General features: G+C 31.8%; 1 protein-coding gene across 3 annotated transcripts in view; it reads right to left on the bottom strand.

The window, feature by feature from the left end:
* The window catches only part of LOC127708077 (dual 3',5'-cyclic-AMP and -GMP phosphodiesterase 11-like), a 109,440-nt gene extending 84,939 nt beyond the window's left edge, over nucleotides 1-24,501 (bottom strand). For all 3 annotated transcript variants that reach the window (XM_052212878.1, XM_052212877.1, XM_052212876.1), the window contains exons 1-2: nucleotides 23,222-24,501; nucleotides 8,840-9,001 (exon numbers count right to left, since the gene is read on the bottom strand). In XM_052212878.1, coding sequence (XP_052068838.1) covers nucleotides 8,840-9,001; nucleotides 23,222-23,944 — 885 coding nt within the window. In that variant the 5' untranslated portion in view covers nucleotides 23,945-24,501. The remainder of the gene's footprint in view (nucleotides 1-8,839; nucleotides 9,002-23,221) is intronic.
* Between the last annotated feature and the right edge of the window lie 344 nt (nucleotides 24,502-24,845).

Consider the following 24,845-nt stretch of genomic DNA (forward strand, 5'->3'; position numbering starts at 1 on the left):
ATATGTGAAGGCGTTTAGAAAAAAAGTCTGTATAACTGGTTTTTTTTAAGAAATTTTTCAGTCCAAAGCCTGTAATTTTGGCAAAAATCAGTGGAGTGGAACCAAATGTAAACTCGATCTGTAACTCATCATAGTAGACTCACCTACTAAAAATCAGCTCAATTTGTGAAGGCGTTTAGAAAAAAAATATGAATAACTGTTTGTTACGGAATGATGGAATGACGAATAAGGGTAAAACTATATGGTCCCAACTTTATTGCGGGGCCATAAAAATTTAAGCCTTATCATTGACATTGTTTTCTGTGTACTGCTTGTAAAGGTGTTATAGTTAGTTTCCAAGTTGAATGCCAATACTCTTCCGACAGCAAGTTGTGCAGCAATGTACAAAATACTGATAGTTTTATGCAGCTTTTGAGCAGCTCTGAATTTTGGTCCTACCATATTCTGAATTTAAACTTTGAGGTGATACAAAATAGCAGGAATATTTAATCTATTTTCAAAGAATTCATATTTAATTTTACTGAATTACCTTAAATAAAAACCTTTATATTTTACATTAGGTGAACAGAAAGTTAATACTTAATGTAAAACTAATGGGGTCTTTTTTACGCAAGTTCTTAAATTAAACATAAATACATAAAAGTCTATTCATGCTTTATTTGCTTTTATTCAACCTCAAATATACAACATATGAAAGGTTAATAGAACATATTAGCATAGACCCACTTAACTAACAATAGTACTATCCTGATGTACAAATAAAAAAATTACAAAACGAAAATTGCCATCTTCAAGTGGAAATAGAAGAAAAACTATTGTAGGCGCAGCATAAAAAAGCTATGTAGACTTTATAGTAGTACAGTAATAACAAATATGAAAATCTTCATTTATAACAATGTTCATGGATGAATTACAAAAGAGTCACCAAATCCAATCATCTATCAAAAATTTAAATATTAACATGTAACACAAATGTAGAAACTATATTTCCAGAACAACAAGCATTCAAATAAAATAAAAAAACATAACAAATTCAAAACAGAAATGCTGTTTTCACAATTAACTGGTTTCGCACAATGATTATCTCTGAGAAACCTTATCACAATTAATCCCCACAGCCATTTTCCCAACATGTCAGTTTATGAAACAAATCCATGACATTTTCTGAGATTTCCTTCATTGCATGCCATCAAGGAAAACACATCAATGACTTGATGACAATATCTAGGAAGCTCAAGGGTACAATAATCATGATTATGCATTTAAACCTTTTCAACTGACAGACTAACTAACTAAGAATAACTTCTTTTTAACATGCTTTCTTAGAATCAAATCAATCTTATTATAAAGTGCTAATTGAGCATTTTTTAAATTGAATACTTGGGAATTCATACAGTAGAACCGATAAAATTAATCTAAATATTTTTTTCGTTTTGTTGGAACAAGTTATTTTTTGAATATTTTCATAGAATGAGAATTATAGCTAGGTGTTGTCAAATGAAATAACACTTGTGTTTGAATAATTTGAGGTTTTCAAAGTGTAATGTCACAACTGATTGCAGAAATTTTATGAGTAAAAGCAGAATAAAAAAAAGAGGCTCTCAAGAGCCTGAATCGCTCAACTGTATTTCAGAGGAGAAGATTTTTAAATGTTAGCAAACTTGATGAACAAATTGTGTAAAATTGTCTTTAAAGGGCAATAACTCCTTAAGGGGTCAATTGACAATTTTTGTCATATATTAACTTTTTTGTAGATCTTACTTTGCTGAACATTATTGCTGCTTACAGTTTATATATATCTATAATAATATTTAAAATAATAACAAAAAACTGCAAAATTTTGTTTAAACTACCAATTCGGTGGCAGCAACCCAACAATGGGTTGTTCGATTCATCTGATAATTTCAGGGCCGATAGGTCTTGACCAATTAAACAATTTTACCCCATTTCACATTTGCTCTAAAAGATTTAGTTTTTGAGATATAAGCCAACAACTGCATTTGACCCTTATGTTCTATTTTTAGCCATGGCGGCCATGTTTGTCGATGGATACAAGGAACATTTAGTTAAAGTTTGAAGGTAATTGGCCCAGTAGTTTCAGAGGAGAAGATTTTTAAATGTTAGCAAACTTGATGAACAAATTGTGTAAAATTGTCTTTAAAGGGCAATAACTCCTTAAGGGGTCAATTGACAATTATGGTCATATTATCTTTTTGTAGATCTTACTTTGCTGAACAGACGACGACGACAGAATTACAATACGTTGTTAATAAGTTTCCATGGGAGATAACCTAAAACATTATATTCTTTTGAATATAGAAGACGAAAACTTGATTATCTCCCATGGAAACTTCCTAACAACGTATTGTAATTTCACACATATTTTACTGCATATGAAATGTTTTAATTCAAATGATGTCTGAATCGTATGAATATAGAAGACTTTTTCAAAAAAAAATTGTATGAAAGCTTAGTTTGGACATTTTTATAGCAATTCAAAATTACTACCTATCACCTTTAGCATGACAATAACAATAAAATTTCTATACAAACTGTTAGACTGATTTTTCATAATAACATTGAAGTGGAATTAGAGTCTTATAGGATTGTAAGTATGCTTTATTTTATCACCTTGCACTTTCACGACTTGACTGTAGTTTTCTACAGCAGTTTGTTCAAATTTCTGACCAGTTGAACAGTTTGGTTTTATAAAACAAATTGCAATTTGGTCAGAATTTTGAATAAGTTGCAATAGGTGGAGAGCAACACTAACAGTCAAGTCACAGTAATTCAAATTAGAAATATATTGCCTGCACTTTACAGAACAAATCCAAGACCTCACAACAAATCAAAACTCCAATTCAATTACTCCCCTGTATAAATCTTATATTGTGTTTACCTTGATGTGTTTAAAAAACAAAAGATGCAGTCTAAATATCTGGGAAATAGCAATGTAAGAAACAACCAGGAAAAGAAAATATAAATCAGTCAAGTCGGTAGGAGGAAATCTTGAATCTAATTATTTTGTTTGTGTTCATGACTGATTATATATTTACTGGCGATACATTGAAAGTTTTATTTAGGAAACAGATAGGTTTTCATTAATTTAGACTTGAAGCAGATGCTTCAGTGATGGATTTTGTAATTTGGAAACCATCATACTATTAATTAGTCTAGTCTGCTTTTCAGTACCCATTGTTTTATCACAAAACATATACCTTTAATCCCATGACCAAACATTTCTCATGTTATATATACCGTGGCGGATCCAAGGGAGGGACTTAGAGGGCCCTTTGATTGTCCAAAAATTTTTAAATCTAATGTGTTTCATGATATATAAAAAGTTTTAGCATAAAATTGTCCACAAAATTTTTAGCCTCATTCCAACATATAGTATAGTTCTTCTGGTCAATTAATTTGGTAAATTTTATATTTGGTGTTAGAAAAAAGTGTCTGTATTGAAAGAAAATTACAATTTGGTAAATCTCTAATGATCTTGTTAAGCTTGCCTGCCACTTAAAGTATATCTCTAAGATTCTCAACCAATCAAGTAAAAAAACCTTGAACCATTTCTGCACTTTTTGTCCTAAGCAGACAGAATTCAGTGAAAAAAAAGCTTGTCAATACACTGACTATCTGTAGATTTGGCCTACTATAGGATTTTCAGATATCTTTTTATCTAATTTTAAATTAGATTTCAATAATAAGTAACAGCGGTGTCCATGTCAGATCACAGCAAAATAAATAAAATTTAGTCAGGTGCATGAATAACAAATAGAAATTAACTTTGTTCTATTTCAACACACCAAACATGCATTGAATTTAAATAGGTTGCAATGTGCCTACTGAAGTTAAAATTACATCTGTAATATTTAGTTACATCTCATAAATTCTAAGGGCTGTACTAGGAGTAACATGAATGAAACCTTAATTCTTGAATAGTCTTTGTTTATCCCTGATGAGGGGTGTAAAGGGGGGGGGGGGGGGGTATCTGCACGGAAGAACGCAAAATAAAATTGCCATTTCACGATGAACAAACAATTAAAAATTTCTTGTTCTTGCACATTGATCTTTTTACCGATTTCACGAAACATGGTGAATAACGAACCTTTTTCACGGCTGCACCTGGAATAAAAATGGCAAAACACGTTGCACGAAAATAACCCTTTACCACCCTCCCTGATTATTCTTCAAAGAATACTATATGTACAATTCCAAAACGTTTGGCAGTTTATAGGATTTTGATCATTTTTTTTATTTAATTTTCTCGACTTTCATCTGTGCATTTACTTTCAGTAAAGTTGACTAGAAACTCTAAGAAGGTCAGAAGGGCATATAATTCAGTTACTTTTAATAATTGAGTTACATGGATTTCTCCTATATGGTAGTGCAAAAACAATATATTACAACTGGTCAGGGGTATTCATTTGACTGTGCAGTGTTATATAAATATGTTCAGACTGAATTGGACATTAAAAGTAATACGTTGTTGCTTGGAGAGTTCCATTCTCTTGGCATGTCAACGAATCCTTTCAACATCTCAGAAGAAATTTGTGTATTTGGCAAACAAACCTTTAAAATATCTTTGTTTTAACCCACTTTAGGTATCATTGATTTCTCACTATAAACAATCCAAAACCTTAAACTTAATTTGTTTCACTAAAATAATGTGACACTGAACATTAATTGGAAAGATATTCAATTTTCTTTCAAATGATATGAAATAAAGATAAATCATCCTAATGTCATAGCCAACAAGTTGTGAAACAAAGTTCTTTTATAATCAAATTAGTTCAAGATTTTATAAGAAACCCTTCAAATTGCACTAGCAAGATTCAGTTTGTTCTATTGACATAGATTTGAAGTAAAGTACAATAATATTTTTAGAACTGTGTCATAAATAAGAATGCATTATTATTATAGTTAAGGATATATATATATATAGACAACTTTAGTATTACTGCATATAACTTTGCAGACCAAAGTTAAACGCAAATTTTTCGTTTTTGTTTGTGTAAACTAGAGGATCAAATCCTTAATCACGGATCTATTACTCCTTTTATATATGACACACTGTCCATCTTTATAAAGCCTACTTAGTCTTATTAAGTTCTGTAGTAATTGGCACTTGCTGGGTAATAGCAGGATTTTTGCAAATATTTTTTTTAAACTGTCACTTGAGCAACAATCATGAAAACTGTATGTGGTCAGAATTTAAATTCAATCATTTTTTAGAAAATATTCAGTTCAAATCCATGTGATCAACCATTTTTGCAACTTGAACTTTAAAGCTAGCATTTTTTTTAATCAGAAAAGAATATTTAAGTTAAACCCTAACAATCATGTATTTAAATATACAATTTTCTAAGTAGATTATGCCAATGTATCACATGTATATCACATGCATAATTGTTCTCTCCACTATTTTTTAATTCTTATTTTCACCTGTGACATTTTTCAGTATTTAAATCTGTCAGGAAAAGGGAGAATTCAAAGACGCCTTCCAATACACTGCATCCGCATTAATTAGATAGTGCATTAAATCTACAGGAAATGAAAATTTCCATGTTTGACGCTAATTTTGCGTGATGTATCCAAGAGTATCGTAGGCAACAGTGACATCACAAATATTATCCCAACAGGATATTATCATTAACAATGAACAATATACTTATGATTAGAGAAACCTTAACAAGAAAATGTTAGATTCATTATGAAAATTAAATTTACCATACCAGGCAGAAGTACCAATTGAGTAAAATGGTGATGTTATTATTGGTTTTATAATATAAAAAATACATCCTCAGGAATTGATTCTTTCTAATTTAGTTTGTAAGATTTGCATTTTCAATTATAGAGGGAAATAAAAAAGAAATAGGAAGCAAATCTATGGTGCATTTAAGCGTCCTGTACTGAAAAAGTATTATCTCAACAGACATTTTAAGTTCCTTATAAAAACATCAGTTTCTTTAAATTGTTAGGTATATTACTCTGATTTTATATCAATTAACATTTGACCTTTCTATCCTTCCAGATCCAAAAAAACAATACTGTATGTGATGTAATATACTCGGTTCTGGTAAGATTTCTTTCTTCCTCCCAGATGTGACCGTCAGCTATTGGTAATTTTCTATTGATAATACAAGTGTTTTTTTCAATGAAGGGGGAGTTGTAGCCTTCTATATTTAAGTATCTTAATCAACTAGTAAATGTTAGTATTCTTAATTGAAATAAATGTCTATCATTTTATGCACATCTACATTTTGACTTAAAAATTTTTAGTTAGGGGGTACAAAATTGATAATTAATATCAAAATGAAGGCATTTAAAACTAAATAGTCACTTATGTCTAGACCCCCACAAAGTATAACTCAATATATTCTTTATTGACTACGATGATGAAATTCTGTTTTAATACACTTTTTCAAGCTACTTTTTAAAGCCAATCCAGACAAAGTTTATAAATGGTTTTGCTATTTTTGATAACATATTGTCTGGAAAAAATCAATCATCAAAAAATGTTTTCATTGATTTTTATTAAATGTGCTTATACAAAAACACAAATTTTTCTGTTAACAATGATATACACATTGTTGCATACAGCTAAATCCTATAACAGTGAAATCATTACATCATTCTCTTTATTTTAATAGTTTGAAACGATCAAATAATTATCAAAAGGGCAAACTATTGCCAATGCTTACCTAGCAGTTATGCATTGCAGTGCTCTCACCATAAAAAGATTTAGATAAAATGATGTTTGGGGTGAACTATACTATCAGCTTTGTGTTAAGGTTAACTTTACTATCAGTGTTAAACCTTATTTAGCATTTTTGTGTGGCTTTAAATTTATGAAAAAGTAGATTATTATAAATTGACTATTTTTTCATGAATTTTGTAAATGTGTTAGTGACTTCTTTTAAAATAAAAAATTACCAAGTTTAGTAAACATTGAAGAGATAAAACATCATTGATTTCAGATTTTAACTCTAATAATACAGGAAGAAGTGCAGATAAATGTTGCAGGCTTAATTTCAACTGCTTTTAAAATCTATAAGGGCCTGAAATGAAATGCAAAAGGACATTAAATATAAAATTTTCCATTATCAGGACCAATTCCTGCAGCATGATGTACATTTCTCAAATTTATACATTTATTATACTGACAGATTGGCAAGTTGATAAATATTCAGACAAGTAATGATGTTTCTTTGAATAATTATTTTGATATATTACATTAGGTTTAAAACATCAAATGATACCTTTTGTTTGTAAATCATCAGTTCATAAAAGTAATGTGCTAAAATGAAAGTTGTAATTCCTTCAGGCAAAGACGACCTTCTGTTTGGTTACTTTTGGTGCGCTTGAACTTCTGATATTTTTTGTTAATTAGTTTCTTTTCTAATCGATGGCACTTAGCACAATAACTTTTCTTGTAGAAAGTCGAATGTTTTGTTATTGTTGTGTTTGTATTCACCCTACATACTGCATAGTAAAACCAACGTCAAGTTTCCATACTGCTGTGAAATATTAATTTTTAAGTTAAATTAATCTTAAAGATTGAATTAATTTTTGGATGAATCTACTTTAATTCTCAATTTCAATTGATCTTACGTAATTTATTTATCATATACAAGGCAATTTTAAATGAAAAATTCAGAATACAATAAAAATAATAGGTAAATATATTGTCACTTTTCCCTATAATAATGGTGCCAAACATTTCTAAGCATATCAAAGTTTATGTTTGAACCACCAGGAAGCTGATAATTATGGCATATTTATCTAACAGGCCCACTGTTTTAGATGACATGTGTCTAGGTTACTATCTTTCTTTTAGTACTATGAAAAGAAAAGAGTTAAATTTAAGATTTGATTTAAATTAGCCAATGGTCCATTAAAACTATAGTACTTTGAAGTATGCTTAGTTACACCAGAGTGAAATCAGATGAATCAGAAAATAAAAAAACAATCTTGAGTTAAACTTGGGTTCTACCTATTCAGGTAAACCAATCTTTGTTGCATATTTGCATAATTAAACTTGTTGTGTGGTTGATGGTTCTACAGACAGTCAAATAAATGTGGAGAACCTTATCTTAATCTTGCTAAGATCTAGATTACATATTTTCACTTGATGGAAACAAATTCATAAAATTTCTTTCTGTTCAAAATCATACTGTAGGAGAATGCGCTCTCATAGAAAATTGCAGTCAATTTGTGAGTTTTTTTTAATTGAGGATTAAAATCCAAAATTGTGGAACTAACTAATACAAAAAACATCCCATAAAAAGCACATCTCTAAATGATAGTCTTTTACATCATCAACAGCAATTGTGAGGGGATTGCGATATTTTATAATTTCCCAAAATTTCAAACAACTGTCCCTGTCTGGATTTTTTTTTTTACTTTTTAGGTCAAAGTTTCCTTTCTATGTGGTAGTTAAAGCCATGATAGTCATTTGAGTAATAAACCATTAATGTTGAAGGGGATGAAAAGAAGCAAGTTCTTACATTTTAGAAATCCTAATAATTCTGAGATCTTTCTTTCATACGAATTCTATCTCTTATTCCATCAGAAAGAACATACTTTTCAAACTTCTTTCATGCAGTCTTGTGCAGATTGCAGAATGTTATGAAACTCTTACTCATAAATACGGGAGAAAAGTGAAGTATGATGCTATAAATAATCTTTTAGTGCACATGTTAAGTTGCAATATCTTTGTTAACTGTGGGGTGGATATCCAATAAACATTTGGAAATTTAAAACACAAATTTATCTTTTATAAAAAAAATCATTCAAACTTCAAAGAAATAAAAAGATAAATAGTGTTAATTGCTACCTTCTCATCGTGTTCATCAAATGGTTCCTCCTGTATACTGATCTTATTGACAGCCTGAGCTACACCAATTACCTTCCCTGAACAATCTTTTATAGGCATACTCAGTATACTCCTGGTCTTGTAACCCATCTTCATGTCTATTTCATTATTAAATCTTGGGTCCTGTAATTAAAAAAATGAACATTATATACTGTTTACAATTAATTAAGCTTTTCTGCATGTTTGGGGCTAACTATCACATTTCCATTCAGCAAACCATGAAATCTAGGTCAAATTCCTATTTCAACATATATTTTAAAAAAGTTAATATCATAATAACATTTGTACTTAGTTTCAATTGGATGTGCCAACAAATTCATGGTTAGATGCTTGTACTGTCAACCAAACACTTAACCATATAAGGGGTATGTGTGTAGACTAACAGAATAACAGACAGATACTAAGTCCTGAAACTAAATGGACCCCTACTATCATAGAGGGATAGAAATCTTTCATTCACAGATTTTGCCACAGGTAGGACAAAAATATCCTGTGTCAACAGACTGATACTATTTTGGTGTGTATGTCTCAATCAGCAAACTAAGGTTATATGTCCTCTGACAGGAAACTATAGTAATGATGCATGTTTACTTCAACAGCAAACTATTGTTATGTGTCCTCTGACAGCAGACTTTAACAGCAAACTATGGTAAGAACATATGTGTCCTAGTTAGGCAGATACAAGTGTGTTCTCTGTAAGAAAATATATTTGTGAGTCTACTTAAGTAAAAAAAAAAGTCAGCAAAGTTAATATAATTCCAACCTACCTACCCTATTTGTCTTAAGGAGAAAACCCTAACACACCTATTTTTGGTTTGGCCTTACATATAACATTATGAAACAAGACTTTTATTACTTTTGTACAAAAAATGTTGTGTAAGAAGGTGGTAGCATTTAAAAACATTACAGCCAAAAGATTATTCAATCGATGTTTAGAAAGTGTTACACGTTTTAATTTAGGAAAAAACAAAGTTTACAACTTTAATTTCTTACGACAATTCAGAACACATTTTACAGACACCTGTCTTATAATTGTTGAAGACAGTATTTTGCCCTCTAGATGTCCTTTAACTAAGTTGATGTTTGGTTGCTGTCTCATTGACATATACCCACATACGATCTCCTTATATGCATAAATAAGTTTATTTCAAGATGCACTTTCATTAAAATTATCATGCAGCTCATCATAATTTTAATCAAGCAAAACTTATATTTTCTTTCCAGTAGCAACCATCCTTAAAAAGTTTTGGAAAATTGATATTTCAAAAATGAGCCTCCTCATTGGGTTTTTGATTATGTGATTACATGGCCGTTTTTATAGTGATTATTTGATTACAAGACCAAATATTTCATGATTATTTGATTATTTGATAATCTAGGACTGTATTTTAAAATTTTTTTTGATTATTTGATTATCTTGTTTAAGAAAATAGTTAATGATTATGTATTAAAAATAAGATGTGGTATGATTGCCAATGAGACAACTCTCCACAAGAGACCAAATGACACAGAAATTAACAACTATAGGTCACCGTACGGCCTTCAACAAGACAGGACTTGATTATATTGGCAAAAAAATTTGTGATTATGTGATTACTTGGACATCCCCATGAGGGGCCTCAAAAACTGAGAAATAGAACATTACCATATAAAACACTGCCATGAAAGCAGATGAACAAAAAATTTGGTTGTGTTGTTGTTTGTATTGTATTTGAAGAAATGATTTTGTAACTTGGTAGCTTTATGTATAATAAATAACAATATTCTTTCAATATACATTGCACCTTGTGTTTAGTTCATTTATTATTACCTATTCTAGGATACAATGTTTAATATTAAGTATGTGTCTGATTATTCTAACCAAGGGGTCCTGTCTTATGTGATCATAAAATTCCATCTGTGACTAGAATTTTATAAAGAATGAATTCAAAAATAAATTAACCAGTCTAATGTGACCTTATTTTAGACTTTCCTTTTGAATATACTTGAGACAGGTTTGAATGTACCATAGATATGCAGTGCTTATTAATATGTTAATTGTATGGCACTAACAGTCTACAAATCCATCCCTAGATCATAGGTCATACTTTATTATGTATCTTCCGGTAAAAAAATCAAGGTTTTTGTCAATTGAACACTCACTCTGATCAATTCTAGACATTTTAACAATCAATCTAGTATATTCCTTATAACTTTTCATAATTACACTACATGTATGTTTCATTAGAATCTGTCATTTTGATTGGCTGACGACAATGGCAAGGCACTCCAATACCATATTTTATTTCCCTATAAAATACAACAGCTATGGCTGCATGTGCTATCCATGACAATGTTAAAACAATGCATAGAAAAACAAACGAAAACCTTGATTTAACTCTTAATTTCATGATTGTGTCATAAGAATGTAATTATAAGAATTGAATGCTTCTTTATATAATTTTATAGGGTTGTAAAAGCGTTGATCTTGCACACATATTTAGTATGAGGCGCTTCTTAGCTTCACAGAGGTTGAATAGTGGAATAGGTGAAAAGTCTATATTAACCATAAATGTAGCTCCATAAGGGGGCCCAGGGGTGCCCGGCCCCCCTTATGGAGCTACATTTATGGTTAATATAGACTTTTCACCTATTCCACTCCAAACTTTGTCTAGTTTGGGGGCTCCTGGGACCCCCTTTTTCAAAATCCTAGATCTGCATCTGCTTGATACAAAATGTGCTTTGGTCAACACTTTTACACCCCAATAAAGTTATAAAAAGAAGCATTCTCAAATAAACCAACAACTGAACCAAAGGTTTTACCAATTATGAATAATACTTGCAAAGACATAAATGAGGATTTACCTTCACAATCTCCAAACTAAAAAATAGATGAAGAACAATTTAATGTTTAGGTGTATCATCAAATCAAAAAGTGGGTACAAGTCAATCAGAATGTTTACTTCCATAACAAATTTTGCATTATAAATAATTGGTTGTTCTAAAGATTTGCAATTTTCTACATTCGAGGACACTGGTCAATGAAGCAGGATGCAAGAAAATACGTGAATATAAGAACCTGATTATTATCTCAGAACATAACTGATAATCACCCTCACTTAACTGTTCGCCTGCAGTAAAAGGAACACAATTTAATATACAAAGCTCCATCTTATACGCTTCCATAACAAGTCAATTACATTAAGTTACTTATAAGACAATGTTAATGGGAAAGCATGAGCTGAAAATATTGTTTTCTGTCTGGTATTATTCCTGTAATTTACAGAAGGTGCCAAAATGAATTTGTATAATGGATCAACGAGTTTCTCTTTAGATGGTAAGAGCTGTCTCATTTTGGATAGAAGTGGAAACTATCAAATACATATTCATAAATGAATATTGATGAAATATACATCTAAATAGGAGACTGAATTAGAAGACTGGGTTTGAAAATCTTTACTTAGATTAAATATTGTATTTTGTATACCGATAAGAAAATAAACCAAACTAAAGTTAAGGGAAAATACTGTCAAATTATAATGGAGGATATGTAAAATGATGCTGGAATTTGTTGTCCAAAATTCTGAAATGAAAACCAAGAATCGACACTTGAAGAACTCTTGTAATCGTGAACTCTTAACCAGGTTGGGAACAACCCCTCAAATGAGGGGTAACCCCTCTATGTAATGACTATCCCTTTTATGAGAGGTACATTTCTGATTCAAGTGATAAAAAATATTTTTTTGTAAAAACCACTTTTTAGTACAAATGAGCACATATTTATATTATTTGAGGAAACTTTTCTCAAAGAACTATACATCTATCTTGTATTATATGGTCAAAACATGTCCAAGAATTTTGTAATATTCCTGGACTTATATCTTCTTTATTATTAAAAATGATTGGACCCCTCTTTTAGAAAAGCTGTTCCAAATATAATGAGTTTTCCCCCTTTCAAGTTAAAAAATCAAAGTTTTTCTTTTTTCTTTTCTACAACAGTAAAATGACCCCTTGTCTGAGGGACAGTCCCTCATTTAAAGGATATCCCTCATTCGGGGGGGTTGTTCCCAACCTGTTAACGACCTGTTACACTATTACAAGACAAAATGTGTGTTCCTATCAATCATACCCTCATTACAAATTTCCGCCCTTCATCCAGGTCGACCTACATTTCAAAACCTGCCTATTGAATTTGTTATTCATTTGTTCTCATCATGAACACGCATGGAATATTTGCCACTGAACGATTAAAATTTGTAATTTGCCTTTATGTTTTACAATGTCGGAATAAGAAAGGCGGGATTCCGTACTACTTGGAGCTTCAAGGGAATCGGAGAACCTAGACAGAATTTAAAAGTGATGATGTAAAAAGTAGGACGGCATAGAGGTTGTTCTCATCAGGGACAGTCTATACTAACTAGTATAGACTGTCCCTGTTCTCATACAACTCCCTTGGTAGAAGTAAAAGGGAACGGTGCAGTTAAGAAGCTAACAAGAATGACTATAATATGAATTATAACATGTCTATTCAGTACTTAATAGATTTTCAATACTAAGTTAGAAACAAAAGTTAAAACACGGGATAGTCTCATCTGACACGCAAAGAAGTAGATATTTTATTCAATGTAATAAAGATGTGTGCAAGTTATTAAAATCCTTCGCTGAAATAAACCAAGCAAATAGCCTTTAGGTCTCGATTTTCTTGTCGTCAAACATCTGAGATCACATGAAATATATTAACTTCATGCTTTGAACATTTTTCCAATTGTGTTGATATTTCCGTAGTAAGGAACACGTTGTGAAATCTTATACATCAACAATTCTTTACTCGTTTTTAATAAAAAAAAATTCACTATTTACTGAAAACCAGGGAACTTCACAAATATTCATGAATTTTATAAAAGATCAAAGAGGCAACTTCATTAGAAATCTACAGATTTTGTAAAAATTCGATTTTCCTGTTTATTAACGGTAAAGAATGCTACATGAATCACTATACTGTCGTAGCTTCATTACGATTCTCCCTTTCATACGTTTATTTACGGATCGCTTAATTTTTTCCTTAGTTTAAATTAATCTGGAAGAAATCATTCGGATTTTCCCCTTCTCATTATATCGTAATCAAGAAGCTCATCTATAGCAGCATTGTTTTCCTATGAACAAACAAAATATATATATCAATACTTCTCTTATACAGTAATATTTATGATGCCTTAGCAAAGTAATAGCCGGGTTGTGCAGAATGTTCCTTACACAAAAGCTGAGACTACTATAACACATATGTGTTATAGTAGTCTCAGCACAAAAGAGAATGGTCTTAAGGTGGTACCCAACACCTTGACTAATATTAATTTGGCTCGTTTAATTTTCATAAAATTTTGACAAAATGTTTACTTTGACCCTTTGACAAAACTATAAAAATTTCAAAAAATTTGAACCAACCACTTTATCAGAAAAATTTCTTTGGTTATATAGCAGTTTGACAAACACTAATTTTGATCATTGAGAAGCTTAATATTTCCTTAACAATACAACGTAATTAAAACGTTTAGCTGATTTTTACAGAGTTATCTCCCTGTAGTGTTAGGTACCACCTTAAATGAGGATTGTGGTACATTGAAAATATAATACCCGGTATGCAGTGGCGGATCCAGAGGGGGGGTTCCGGGGGTTGGACCCCCCCTTTTATTTTGACGATCAATGCATTTGAATGGGGACATATAGTTGGAACCCCCCCCCCCCCCCTTTTATCCTGGGTTGGGAACCCCCCCTTTTAAAAATGGCTGGATCCGCCCCTGATATGGGGAAAATAGGAGGAGAGGGTCTTTATCAAACTCCAAAACAATGAAAGTTGCATGCGCAACTACAATACGTGTGCAATCATTCTGAACAGTTTCACGGTTCTGGGTTGAAAAGGGATAGTACTAAGTTCCTAAGTAACGAAAAATGGTGGAAAATCCTCGATCAATACCGTAATAGCACATTGTGAAGTTTCAATGACCCGGAGTGGGCTAAAATTGTAGGAAGAGTTGATAACGCAAAATTGGTGCTCCCTTTTTTTTTTATATTTTGCAGAAATATAAATAAGTTCCTAACTCTGGAACAAAAAGGGGGAATTCCTCTAACAGTTCCATAATACCATATGCACAACTTCAATATCTGTTTGTAATCCTTGTGTAAATTTAAGGGGATCTGGGTTAAAAAGTTAAAAGGCTGTGGAGGAACTCGTCCAGAAATTACGACTCTGCGTTTTAATAATTATAACAAAAGACGAAAGTTTAACAACTGAAACGACTCAATAATTAATACAATCCCTACTGAAGAAACAGAGCTATACACAATATCAAATCCGTTAAGTTGATTAATTTGCTCTCCTCTTCTAGACAACAGAGAACAGAAGGCAAAAATGACATCTGAACAAATGTCTTTACAGTATATAAAGATTTAATTGCTAAAATATACGCGTCCTATAAATTTGCAATTCTTATCAAAGACTATGATCAATCTGCCATCAACAACAAATTCCCAACATGACAAAAATGTTAAGATATTAAAAAATAAATTGAGAATGTGTCCATGGGACACAGATACGCCCCCGCTTGCATATATCGCCATAAAGGGACATGAAAGAGAGGCGAAGGATACCAAAGGGACATTCAAACTCACAAGTCGAAAAAAAACCGGCGGGACAACGCCATGGCTAAAAAAAAATGACAAACAGACAAACAACAGAACACACAGCCAAACGGACGCATCTCAGACGGAGAAACTGGGACCTATTTTTATATTTCGAGGTATCCTCGGCGTGCTTTCTATAGAAATACAGGTCTTGCATTCTTCAGTAAATTTTGACTATTAAAGGGATTAATTTATTATTATATTTCAAAACTATGGTTGATGACCACAAGAAATGTATACCGCCATTACTAGAAAGAAACAGATATCTTCAGGTGCCTTGAAAATTCGGATTGTTTCAATACACCATGCACACTACAGCATAAAAGACTCAACTTATCTAAAATGCTCAGAAAATATTATATATACTGACTTATTAACGGAGGCCTCCAAGAAAATCTACAACATTTCTTAAACATCTTAAGCTATTAAAGTGTTCATGATTAATTTCGTGGATCCATGCACCACATGATGTATATCAAGTATATGATGAATCAGTTGATCATGAAGCCTTCTGGGTCGAACCACCTTGAAGATTTGTAATATAGGACTGTAAAAATATAAACTTCTTCGCGTCTGTCTTCCTATATCAAATATTGGCTAAAGTACTGTTTGTCTCTGTCTCTTTTGATTTTGTTTTTATATTCATGCGATTATCAATCGAGACAAAGTCTTGTTTGGGTGTAGCTTATCGTTATTGTCATATGCTTATCAATTCATTAAAGTCGTATGAAGCGAGTTTTTGGTGATTCAAAGCTTATGGAAATTATTGAACCAATGCATTCATTTATAATAACTATGCCCTGTGTGCACTTTTTAACATTTATTTCGAATCCATTACGTATAATCGACAAAAATATATATCATTAAGTGAGTGATGGTCTAAATAATTGGCTTCTAATTAACTTTCGGGTTTTGTTGACGGAGTTTACCGAATCGTGACCTTGATATACACACAGTCAACACAGAAGTATTTAGCACGATGTTTAGCTGATTTTTTGTTTATATTTTCTATAGGTGGCCAATTGGTTACTAAACTTTCTCATAACGATTGTTAACTGATTTGGTTTATTTAGAATATTTCTTACAGACTAGCTTGATGCTATATATTCCTTCCACGTTTGTTTAAATTTTTTTTCAGCACGGGTTTTCCCTTCGCACTTGCGCTTTGCGATTACCAGATTCTAACGGAAGGTGTCATACGGAAAAGCTGTCGGTGAATTAGCGTACGGGAAGCCAATAATTCAGTAGTCGTACATTTCTAAAGATTTTTGATAAAATAACGGATTTTCTTTCAAAGGAAAGTCTTTGAGTATGTATTTTGCAGTAAAACTTAGCCTTTCAAGTTTATAAGACATCTGCATCTTTTTATTAAATTTAAATGATCATATAACTTTAAGATGCAACATCAAAGACAACAAACACAACCTAGGGTGTTCTTTCAGTGTATAGGCTTTTACGTATTAAACTTTGTTATATTAAGGAAAGAATAGAATACTTCGATTCCGGTTGATACCATAATGATATGCTTGACAACTGTATTAACATTTAAATTAAACACGAGTTGACCTTTTATTGACGAAACGAACACGGCTTCTGTTTATTCCATAAGTCACTCGGTATCTATATTCATCTAAAATCAATTATTTTACCACTTTAAATGTAACTTAACCAAAAGTTAATCATGCTTTATGCCAGTCTAAAGCCATTGGATTAGTACCGTTTGTAAATGTTCAACAATGGAGTCAGTACAACAGGAATGTATCGCTCCAAATAATATTTACAAATTCTATTATAAGTGTACATTGAGAAGCATGCTACGGTGTCTCGATAAGTTTTCGTTGAAACCAACCTACTTAAGATGTTAGCAACAACGCTAACATTAACGATACCAATTTTACTGCACAAGATGTATATTTCGACAATAAATTTCTCTTCAGTGGGTCAAGGCCAAAATATTTGAAAATCCAAAACCTATTGAAAAATTCAACAGCTGAAAAAAATAAAAAGGATAAAAAGTATAGCCAAAGCTTGGTAAGGAATCAGATCGCTTTGCATGAGGAAGATAATAATGTATTCCATGATTTAAAATAATTTCCAAAAATTTGTAACAGCAGATTTCAGTAACACAATATCCGTATTATCATGCCAGTACAGAAGTACTGGATATTAGGCTGATGATTCTCTCGGGGACAAACAGTCCACCAGCAGAGGTATCAACCCAGTATAGTTGTAACATTTACGGTACCAATTTGACTGCACCAGATGCGCATTTCGTCAATAAATGTCTCTTCAGTGATGCTCGAGGCCAAAATATTTGAAAATCCAAAATCTATTTCAAAATTTGAAGAGTCTCCACATGCTTTAATGAAAATAACACCGTTTATAAATTTAATGCGTTCGAAGTGAGGTTTTCTAAACCACCGGTCATTCTTTCAGTATATAACTATTGGATTTGCTCCCGTGTATATTTCTTTTTTCGCTGTGTTTTGTTCGTTCTGCTTTCTTTTTACTTCACAGTACCTGTATATAACTCATATCATCTCATGCATTTACTTTCCTGCACCCATATAAACTTATATCATAGTAATGTAAAGATGACATAGCTTAAACGAAGCAACTTAAACTTGATAGATAAAGCAAGTCACTTCCTTTGATCACAGGACCAACTATATGTTACAGACAGCCGCCCTTTGAGATTTAACCTCATTATTTCAATTTCGTAAAAAAAAATAAGATAAGTAAGATTACACAAAAATGTTTAACCTATCAATAAAAACAGATGGATCTTGACGAATGATTAATACAGGATGACCTGTTATAAGCGGTCTATACTGCTTGCTTGGCAATGAACTGAAGATAAAGCGAATAAATCATCTTTTTAATTAATTATTATACGTTTATAATTGGTTATATCCTTTATTGATACCAGATATATTGGTACACATATGCTGATCCTATTATTATTTAAATATTCGACTCACAAATCTCTGCAGCAGTTGTTACATTTCTAATTTTGTAAAATCGGAAATTTACAGAAATTTACAGATTATGAAACAGAATACAATCACTCGTATATATAATTTTCAGGTAAAAAAAATGCGATTGATTTGCTCTCGACCACTGATGTTCAGTTCTTAGAACCCGATTTGATTATAATCATTATTCTAAACTGCAATGGAGACTTAGCGAGAAGTAATAAATATAATTGACAGCTAGCAGTCTTCTTTAAAAGCAGCAACCCTCATTCATAGAAATCCTTATATGAAACGCAAACCTTTGAATATCGTATCAATTGGAGGATATAATTTCAACATAATTTCTTGATACCAATTTCCATGACTAGATTTTTTTTGTCCCTGTCCCATTTTTTTAATGTTTACATTGGATATTTTTCATCCTAATAAATAAAAATCAGAGATCTATATTTTAATTAGATTGGATACTTTTTTTCTAGCGTAAACCTTTCTATTTCTGTAACATTGTGAGATCACGAATAAGAGTGTTTTCATCCGCACAAAGTCATGCGTAAGATGTCTACACTTCATGTTCCTTAATATAGTAAAATAAGTAACAAGGACATATATCAAAGATACAGACATGGTCTAGAACTGTCACTTTACAATGTACTTTCACCTGTATACTAATTAATTGCGAATTGCGTAGTGTTGTTTTACAGTGACGTAAAAACATAGTTATGTTACATTAATGTATAATTATACTGAACAAAATTTCATAGTGTATTTCGGTATCTGTTTTTTTTTATCAAAGCTAAATTTAAAAAGCTAAACGAACCAATGCAACACATGCCAATGCCAATGATATATGAACACTGAGACAACGAGACATCAACCCAACGTAAAAACAATTAGACATCTATATATAAAGAGGGTAACCTAGTCTTCAATCATAGACACCAGTCCTGTCTACACAATATGACAAGACCTAACTTGTACCAAGTCTACAAAAGTAGTAAATATATATTGAATAGAAACAATTTAGCATTAATACTGCCATTTATTGATATTACTTATTGGTTTTAGGGTCAATAGGTTTAAGGTCAAGGTCTCCACAGCTATAAAATGTGGGCACTATTTCGGTTTCTGTGTGGTATAAATGAACAACATGTCTACCTTTTACCAAATTTGGTTTGGCAATGCCCCGTTCGATGAAAAGACCAACGTTGATTTTGAGGTATTAAGGTCAAAGGTCAAGATCAATTCAACCTTTAATAGATTAAATTTTTAATTGAGACACACATTTAGTTTTCGGATGATATCTTGTGAACTATCATGATGTCAAAACTTAGCTCGATAGTGCCATGGGTTTAAAAAGACTCCTATTAGTGTTAGAGTTAACAGGTCAAAGATCAAGGTAACAGTACCCATGAATTAACTGAACTTTCAGGAGATTTTATTCCAGTCAATAACTTTTGAGTTATGTATAAATCAGATATTCAAGAGTCGATGGTTACATTCTTTCAAAAGCAAATATTTTCTTTACTACTGTTAATTTAATTAGTGAAGCATATCTGCAGGTTAAAGAAAAATATAATCTCAATACGTATCGCTGGTTATAAAGTATAACGGTATTTCCATTGACCTAGTAGATTAATATTAGCCCTCCGTTAGCTCTGCTAGTGTACGTCACAAGTTTAGCTGTTAGAGTGGTGGCTTACTATGGTAGGGGTTCCAGGATAAAGAAATGTATAGAAAACAAGGGAGCCAACGATTGAAAAGGACTAATATATCATATAGAAGTTAATATATCATAGAAATGGATAATTGTCAATGTAATTTAAAGTATAACTCAAAACCTCTGTAGTCTTGCCTGACTTCGGCTTTAGATCACTATATAGGGTGTTTATTTGTATATATATATATATATATAGACCCCTTTACCAAGAAATTTGTTTTACATGCACACGTATAAAAATTGCGGTTTTTATCCAACGCAATCATAGGTTTGAACGTTGTTTTCAATTTAGACTTTTATATATATATATATATATATATATATATATATATATATATATATATATATATATATATATAACGATTATCAGATTACTTGACACTTTAATTGTGTAAATAATTGAAGCTAATTGCTTGCTCTTCGTGGATCCTTTCCTTGGAAAAAAATATTCTGAAATAGAAATATATTTTTCGGATTCCTCGACGATTTTTTTATTTTGTCGACCTGTTTGTTTATTTTGTGATAACTTCTTTACTCTCCACAAGTCGAAATTCTTTACTAGGGGCTTATTCAGGCGGGGGCGTGGCGGGCGTGCGCCCCCTAAAATGTGCAAAACATGGGCTGTCCTCAGCTTAATAAAGAATATCATTTAACCTCAAAAAAATTTCGCCGAGCCTAGCGAGGCGAAAATTTAAGTTTGCGCCCCCTAACCTAAAGTCCTGGATCCGCCCCTGTTTACAGACCTACACATAACCCGTCAAAGTTCGCTTTATACATATCGTTCATTGAAATTAATTTAACAGTGCATTTGAAGTTCGTCTTTTTCTTTTTTTGCCATGACGTTGTCAGTTTATTTTCAACTTATGAGTTTGAATGTCCCTTTGGTATCTTTCCCATCTTTTGTACACGTATATTTAAAAATTTTTTTAAAAGAACGTGTTTTTACATTTATTAATTTTAATTACTATCAAAATGCAAATCATATATACTGATGAATATCCTAAATTCTTTCGTTAATTCAACAAACAAGAATATCTTTTCCATGCAGAGAGCTGTTTGAACAATATAAAATAAATATTTACAGAAATTATTAAGTTTCATATTTGCTCTATTTCACCTCTGTCGTTGTTAAAACAGCAACTTAAAATCCTGTAGAATTAAGAGCACATTATAGTTAGGCTAATTTTTTTTTAAAGAATGAATAATGTAACGTGATTCATTTAGTCTCTATACATATGCTATATGTAAATTTCAAATATGTTACTCCGGAAAACATTTATGATGATTGTTCATGCATATACCAAACTTAATAAATCTGTGGTTTCTTAAATATTTTGATGTATATTTACCAATTATTATTTGGTCTTCACTTGTCCTTTAACTGGGCTACTTATAAAAATTTGAAACTTGGACACATGGACACTGAACAGAACCGCAGTGACAGGAATGTTACAGAAGTACAGTTGTGTAGAAAAAGAAAATACCACTTCTTAATTCGAGATTTTAAAAAATGGCTTTCACAAAGTTCACAAATCTGCACGAAATTTTAATTTTGAACATATAGACGCATCAGTATGTCGTCCAGTACAGAAGATCATGCGAGTGTTTCTTATATCATACACATCAGTGTTAAAGTATTTAGATAGGTATATAAGTATATAGTACACCCTCAACTTGCCACTTGTTGTCCAACTTGCATTTGAACATCATAATTTGCAACCATATAGACATAGCATAAAGCAACAGTCAAGAATCTCCCCAAAAAATATCAATTATCACTTTGAAAATGTGGCGATACTTTTTATTGGTTTGTTTGGTATGTACAATATGATGCCCCGGTATAATTTGGTATATCTAGACTCCCGTCTCTGTGTATTGATACGGTAATATTGGTCTGAATTCTTTCGTTTATAAAATTATGTATGCAAGCTATACGTGCTCAAACTCAAAGATTAAAATTTTACGCTTGCATAGATAAATTTATTTTGATAAATTTAAACAGGATATTACATCTAAAACTTGTTTAATTTAAATGTGTAAATAACATTTAAGTCGTCCGTGGATTATAAGCATTGAAAGAGGATTTGTCGACAGTAAGCTGTAATAAAGATATTCTATGTCTAAATTACACTACATTATATCTAAATCCTTTCACAATGGGCATATATTTATTTTCAGAAGATTTATGTTTGCATGAATTACTGATCTGAACTCTTGCTACTGAATTTTACTTAGAATAATATTGTTTTCAAGGTTCGTTCGTAAAAAATGCCCTATCTTGACTTAAAGCCAATGTTAAAATTTTATAGTCTCGTAATAAATTTACACATGTATATAAAACAGGCTCCCGATAAGGTATGCACAATTTTGAGAAACTATTAAACTATGTTCTTTCAGTAAAAAATATTGCTAATTTTCTCATCCTGAAAATATAACAAATACGAGCGTACAACTGTAGATTTTATGAATGACAAACGAGTCATAAAATCACATAAAAGGTTTAAATTGTATACGTAAATCCTTTATATACATGGTATCAATTAAATAAAACAATGTCGCATAATGTTATAGGCCGGTTTCGTGACGCAATTGTCAGCGACCTGTGACATCCCCAGACCGATATATCCAAATTCATTCAATTTCAGTTCTTTTATGATTGTTCTACTCTGATACACTTAAATCATATCATTGTACCGACTGTTGTAAATCAGTGTGAGAATATTTGATAGTTGTTTTAGAGTAAACACATTCAAATATCTGTTGCATACCATTTATATTTGTTATACGCTTAGAAGCGTGAATTATGCAACGCACTCTGCTTGCTTAGATATCATATCTACACTGATAGACACTGAAAGGTGCTAGTGTCAAAGGGGGCTTCTGCAGTATCTTTTTGACCCGTTTTAAATTTGACTTTAAGCACAATCAATAAACAAAGGTTCACTTTATATAAAGTAACTTAGTTGTTTTTCTCAGTATGAAAATAAAACTAACCTTGTAAGCATCCGGAATATTTAGTGGCTCCCCCGTCTGAGCAACATATCCAATTATTCCTGTTCCAAGGGGAACTTTAATTGACTGTCCACGATTTTCGGACACTTCTTGCAATGTGGTGTCCGCACTTACGTCAAACAGTTTTGGTGCGAGATAACGTTCCTCAGACTCCCTTCCATGTACCAGGAACAAGGAACACCTATCTGCATTAAGCAGGCAACAGACGTTTTGTAGAATTTTATGACACAAACTTGTTACGTCTAAATCATTGCATATATCTATTACAAGTTCGTACATCAACTCTTTTTCATCTAAAGCCTTCAACTCGCTTCTTGAACGTCTGTAACATTTTGAAGACAAACTCTGGCAACTGGTGGAAGGTCCTAAAAATGTCGGTGTGCCGTCAATAGTTGAGATAATTGGATCTAAAGTGTCCCCACGATCAAACTCCTGGGCTGAGATTTTCCTGACTGGGGTATTAGTCCCAGAATTATTCCTTGAATTAGAACCACTAGAATTGTTATCTCCAGGTAACTGAAGTGACGGACTATGTGCAAGTGCATGTGATAAAAGCCATCCATCTACCATGCTCTTTTTTGCTTTTCTAGCAAAGTAGTCATGAACAAATTCTGGATGAGCATCCAACCATTTCTCCATGTTTCCATATTCCTCAGTAACTTCTAGAGAATGACTAGATTTATCGTATTCCATATCACCGGACATTTTAGTCGGGGTATTTCTACCCCGCTTGTACGACACGGCTGAAGTCCGTGGTGAACGTCTTGAATTAATAGAACTTCTGTACGAATCCAGCTTGAATGGATTCCTGGTCGGATTACGATCATCTAAGCCTCATAACAGTAATAAAATTCAAATGAATGCACGTAAAATATTAGACGACTGACCTCGTATTGTTATTACGAAAAAGCCTTGTAAAATGTATTAAGTTAAAGCTCCCTACACGCATTAGTACTAAATCTCAACGGCAAAGGTAACTGCTATTTATTTCCACATAGTATATGTAATTGTATTGACCTATACGCACAATTGAATATTGACAGCGTTTCCACATGTTAATGTTTACTATAGTGAGAAGGTAAAATCCTATTCATAGCGTAGCCTGGATAAGACGGATGTATATTTGCTAGTGTTTACACTTCACTGCTACTGGTATACGATTTTTTGTTTACATATTATACACTCGAAGAAGACACTGAAAATCTTCTAGGTGTAAAGATCCAGTAAAAATATTAATAACATCGTAAACTCTCAGTTCTCATACCGTTCAATAGATTTTCTATTGGAGGATGCATCAAAAACGTCATTAGGGTCAGAGTTGACTTCGTGGGGGAGAAACTTGGCGTTATTTTAAGAAAAGGTAGACCATGAGATAAAATTATCATGGAATTTCGAATATATTGCATTTACTTCAAGTAGCCTACGTTCTTCTGTGGAGAGGGAACAGATAACAAGCGTAATACTATTGACAAAGTTATTAAAGGAGCGATAAAATTTGACGGTTTTGACATAAAATGATTTACAATGTAACACATGCATAAATAATTCAAAGAAACAAGCAAACGACCACTTAGAACTATTAATTTATCATGAAAATACTTTAAAA

Source organism: Mytilus californianus, unplaced genomic scaffold (assembly GCF_021869535.1).
Source record: "Mytilus californianus isolate M0D057914Y unplaced genomic scaffold, xbMytCali1.0.p SCAF_7, whole genome shotgun sequence".
Lineage (NCBI taxonomy): Eukaryota > Metazoa > Mollusca > Bivalvia > Mytilida > Mytilidae > Mytilus > Mytilus californianus.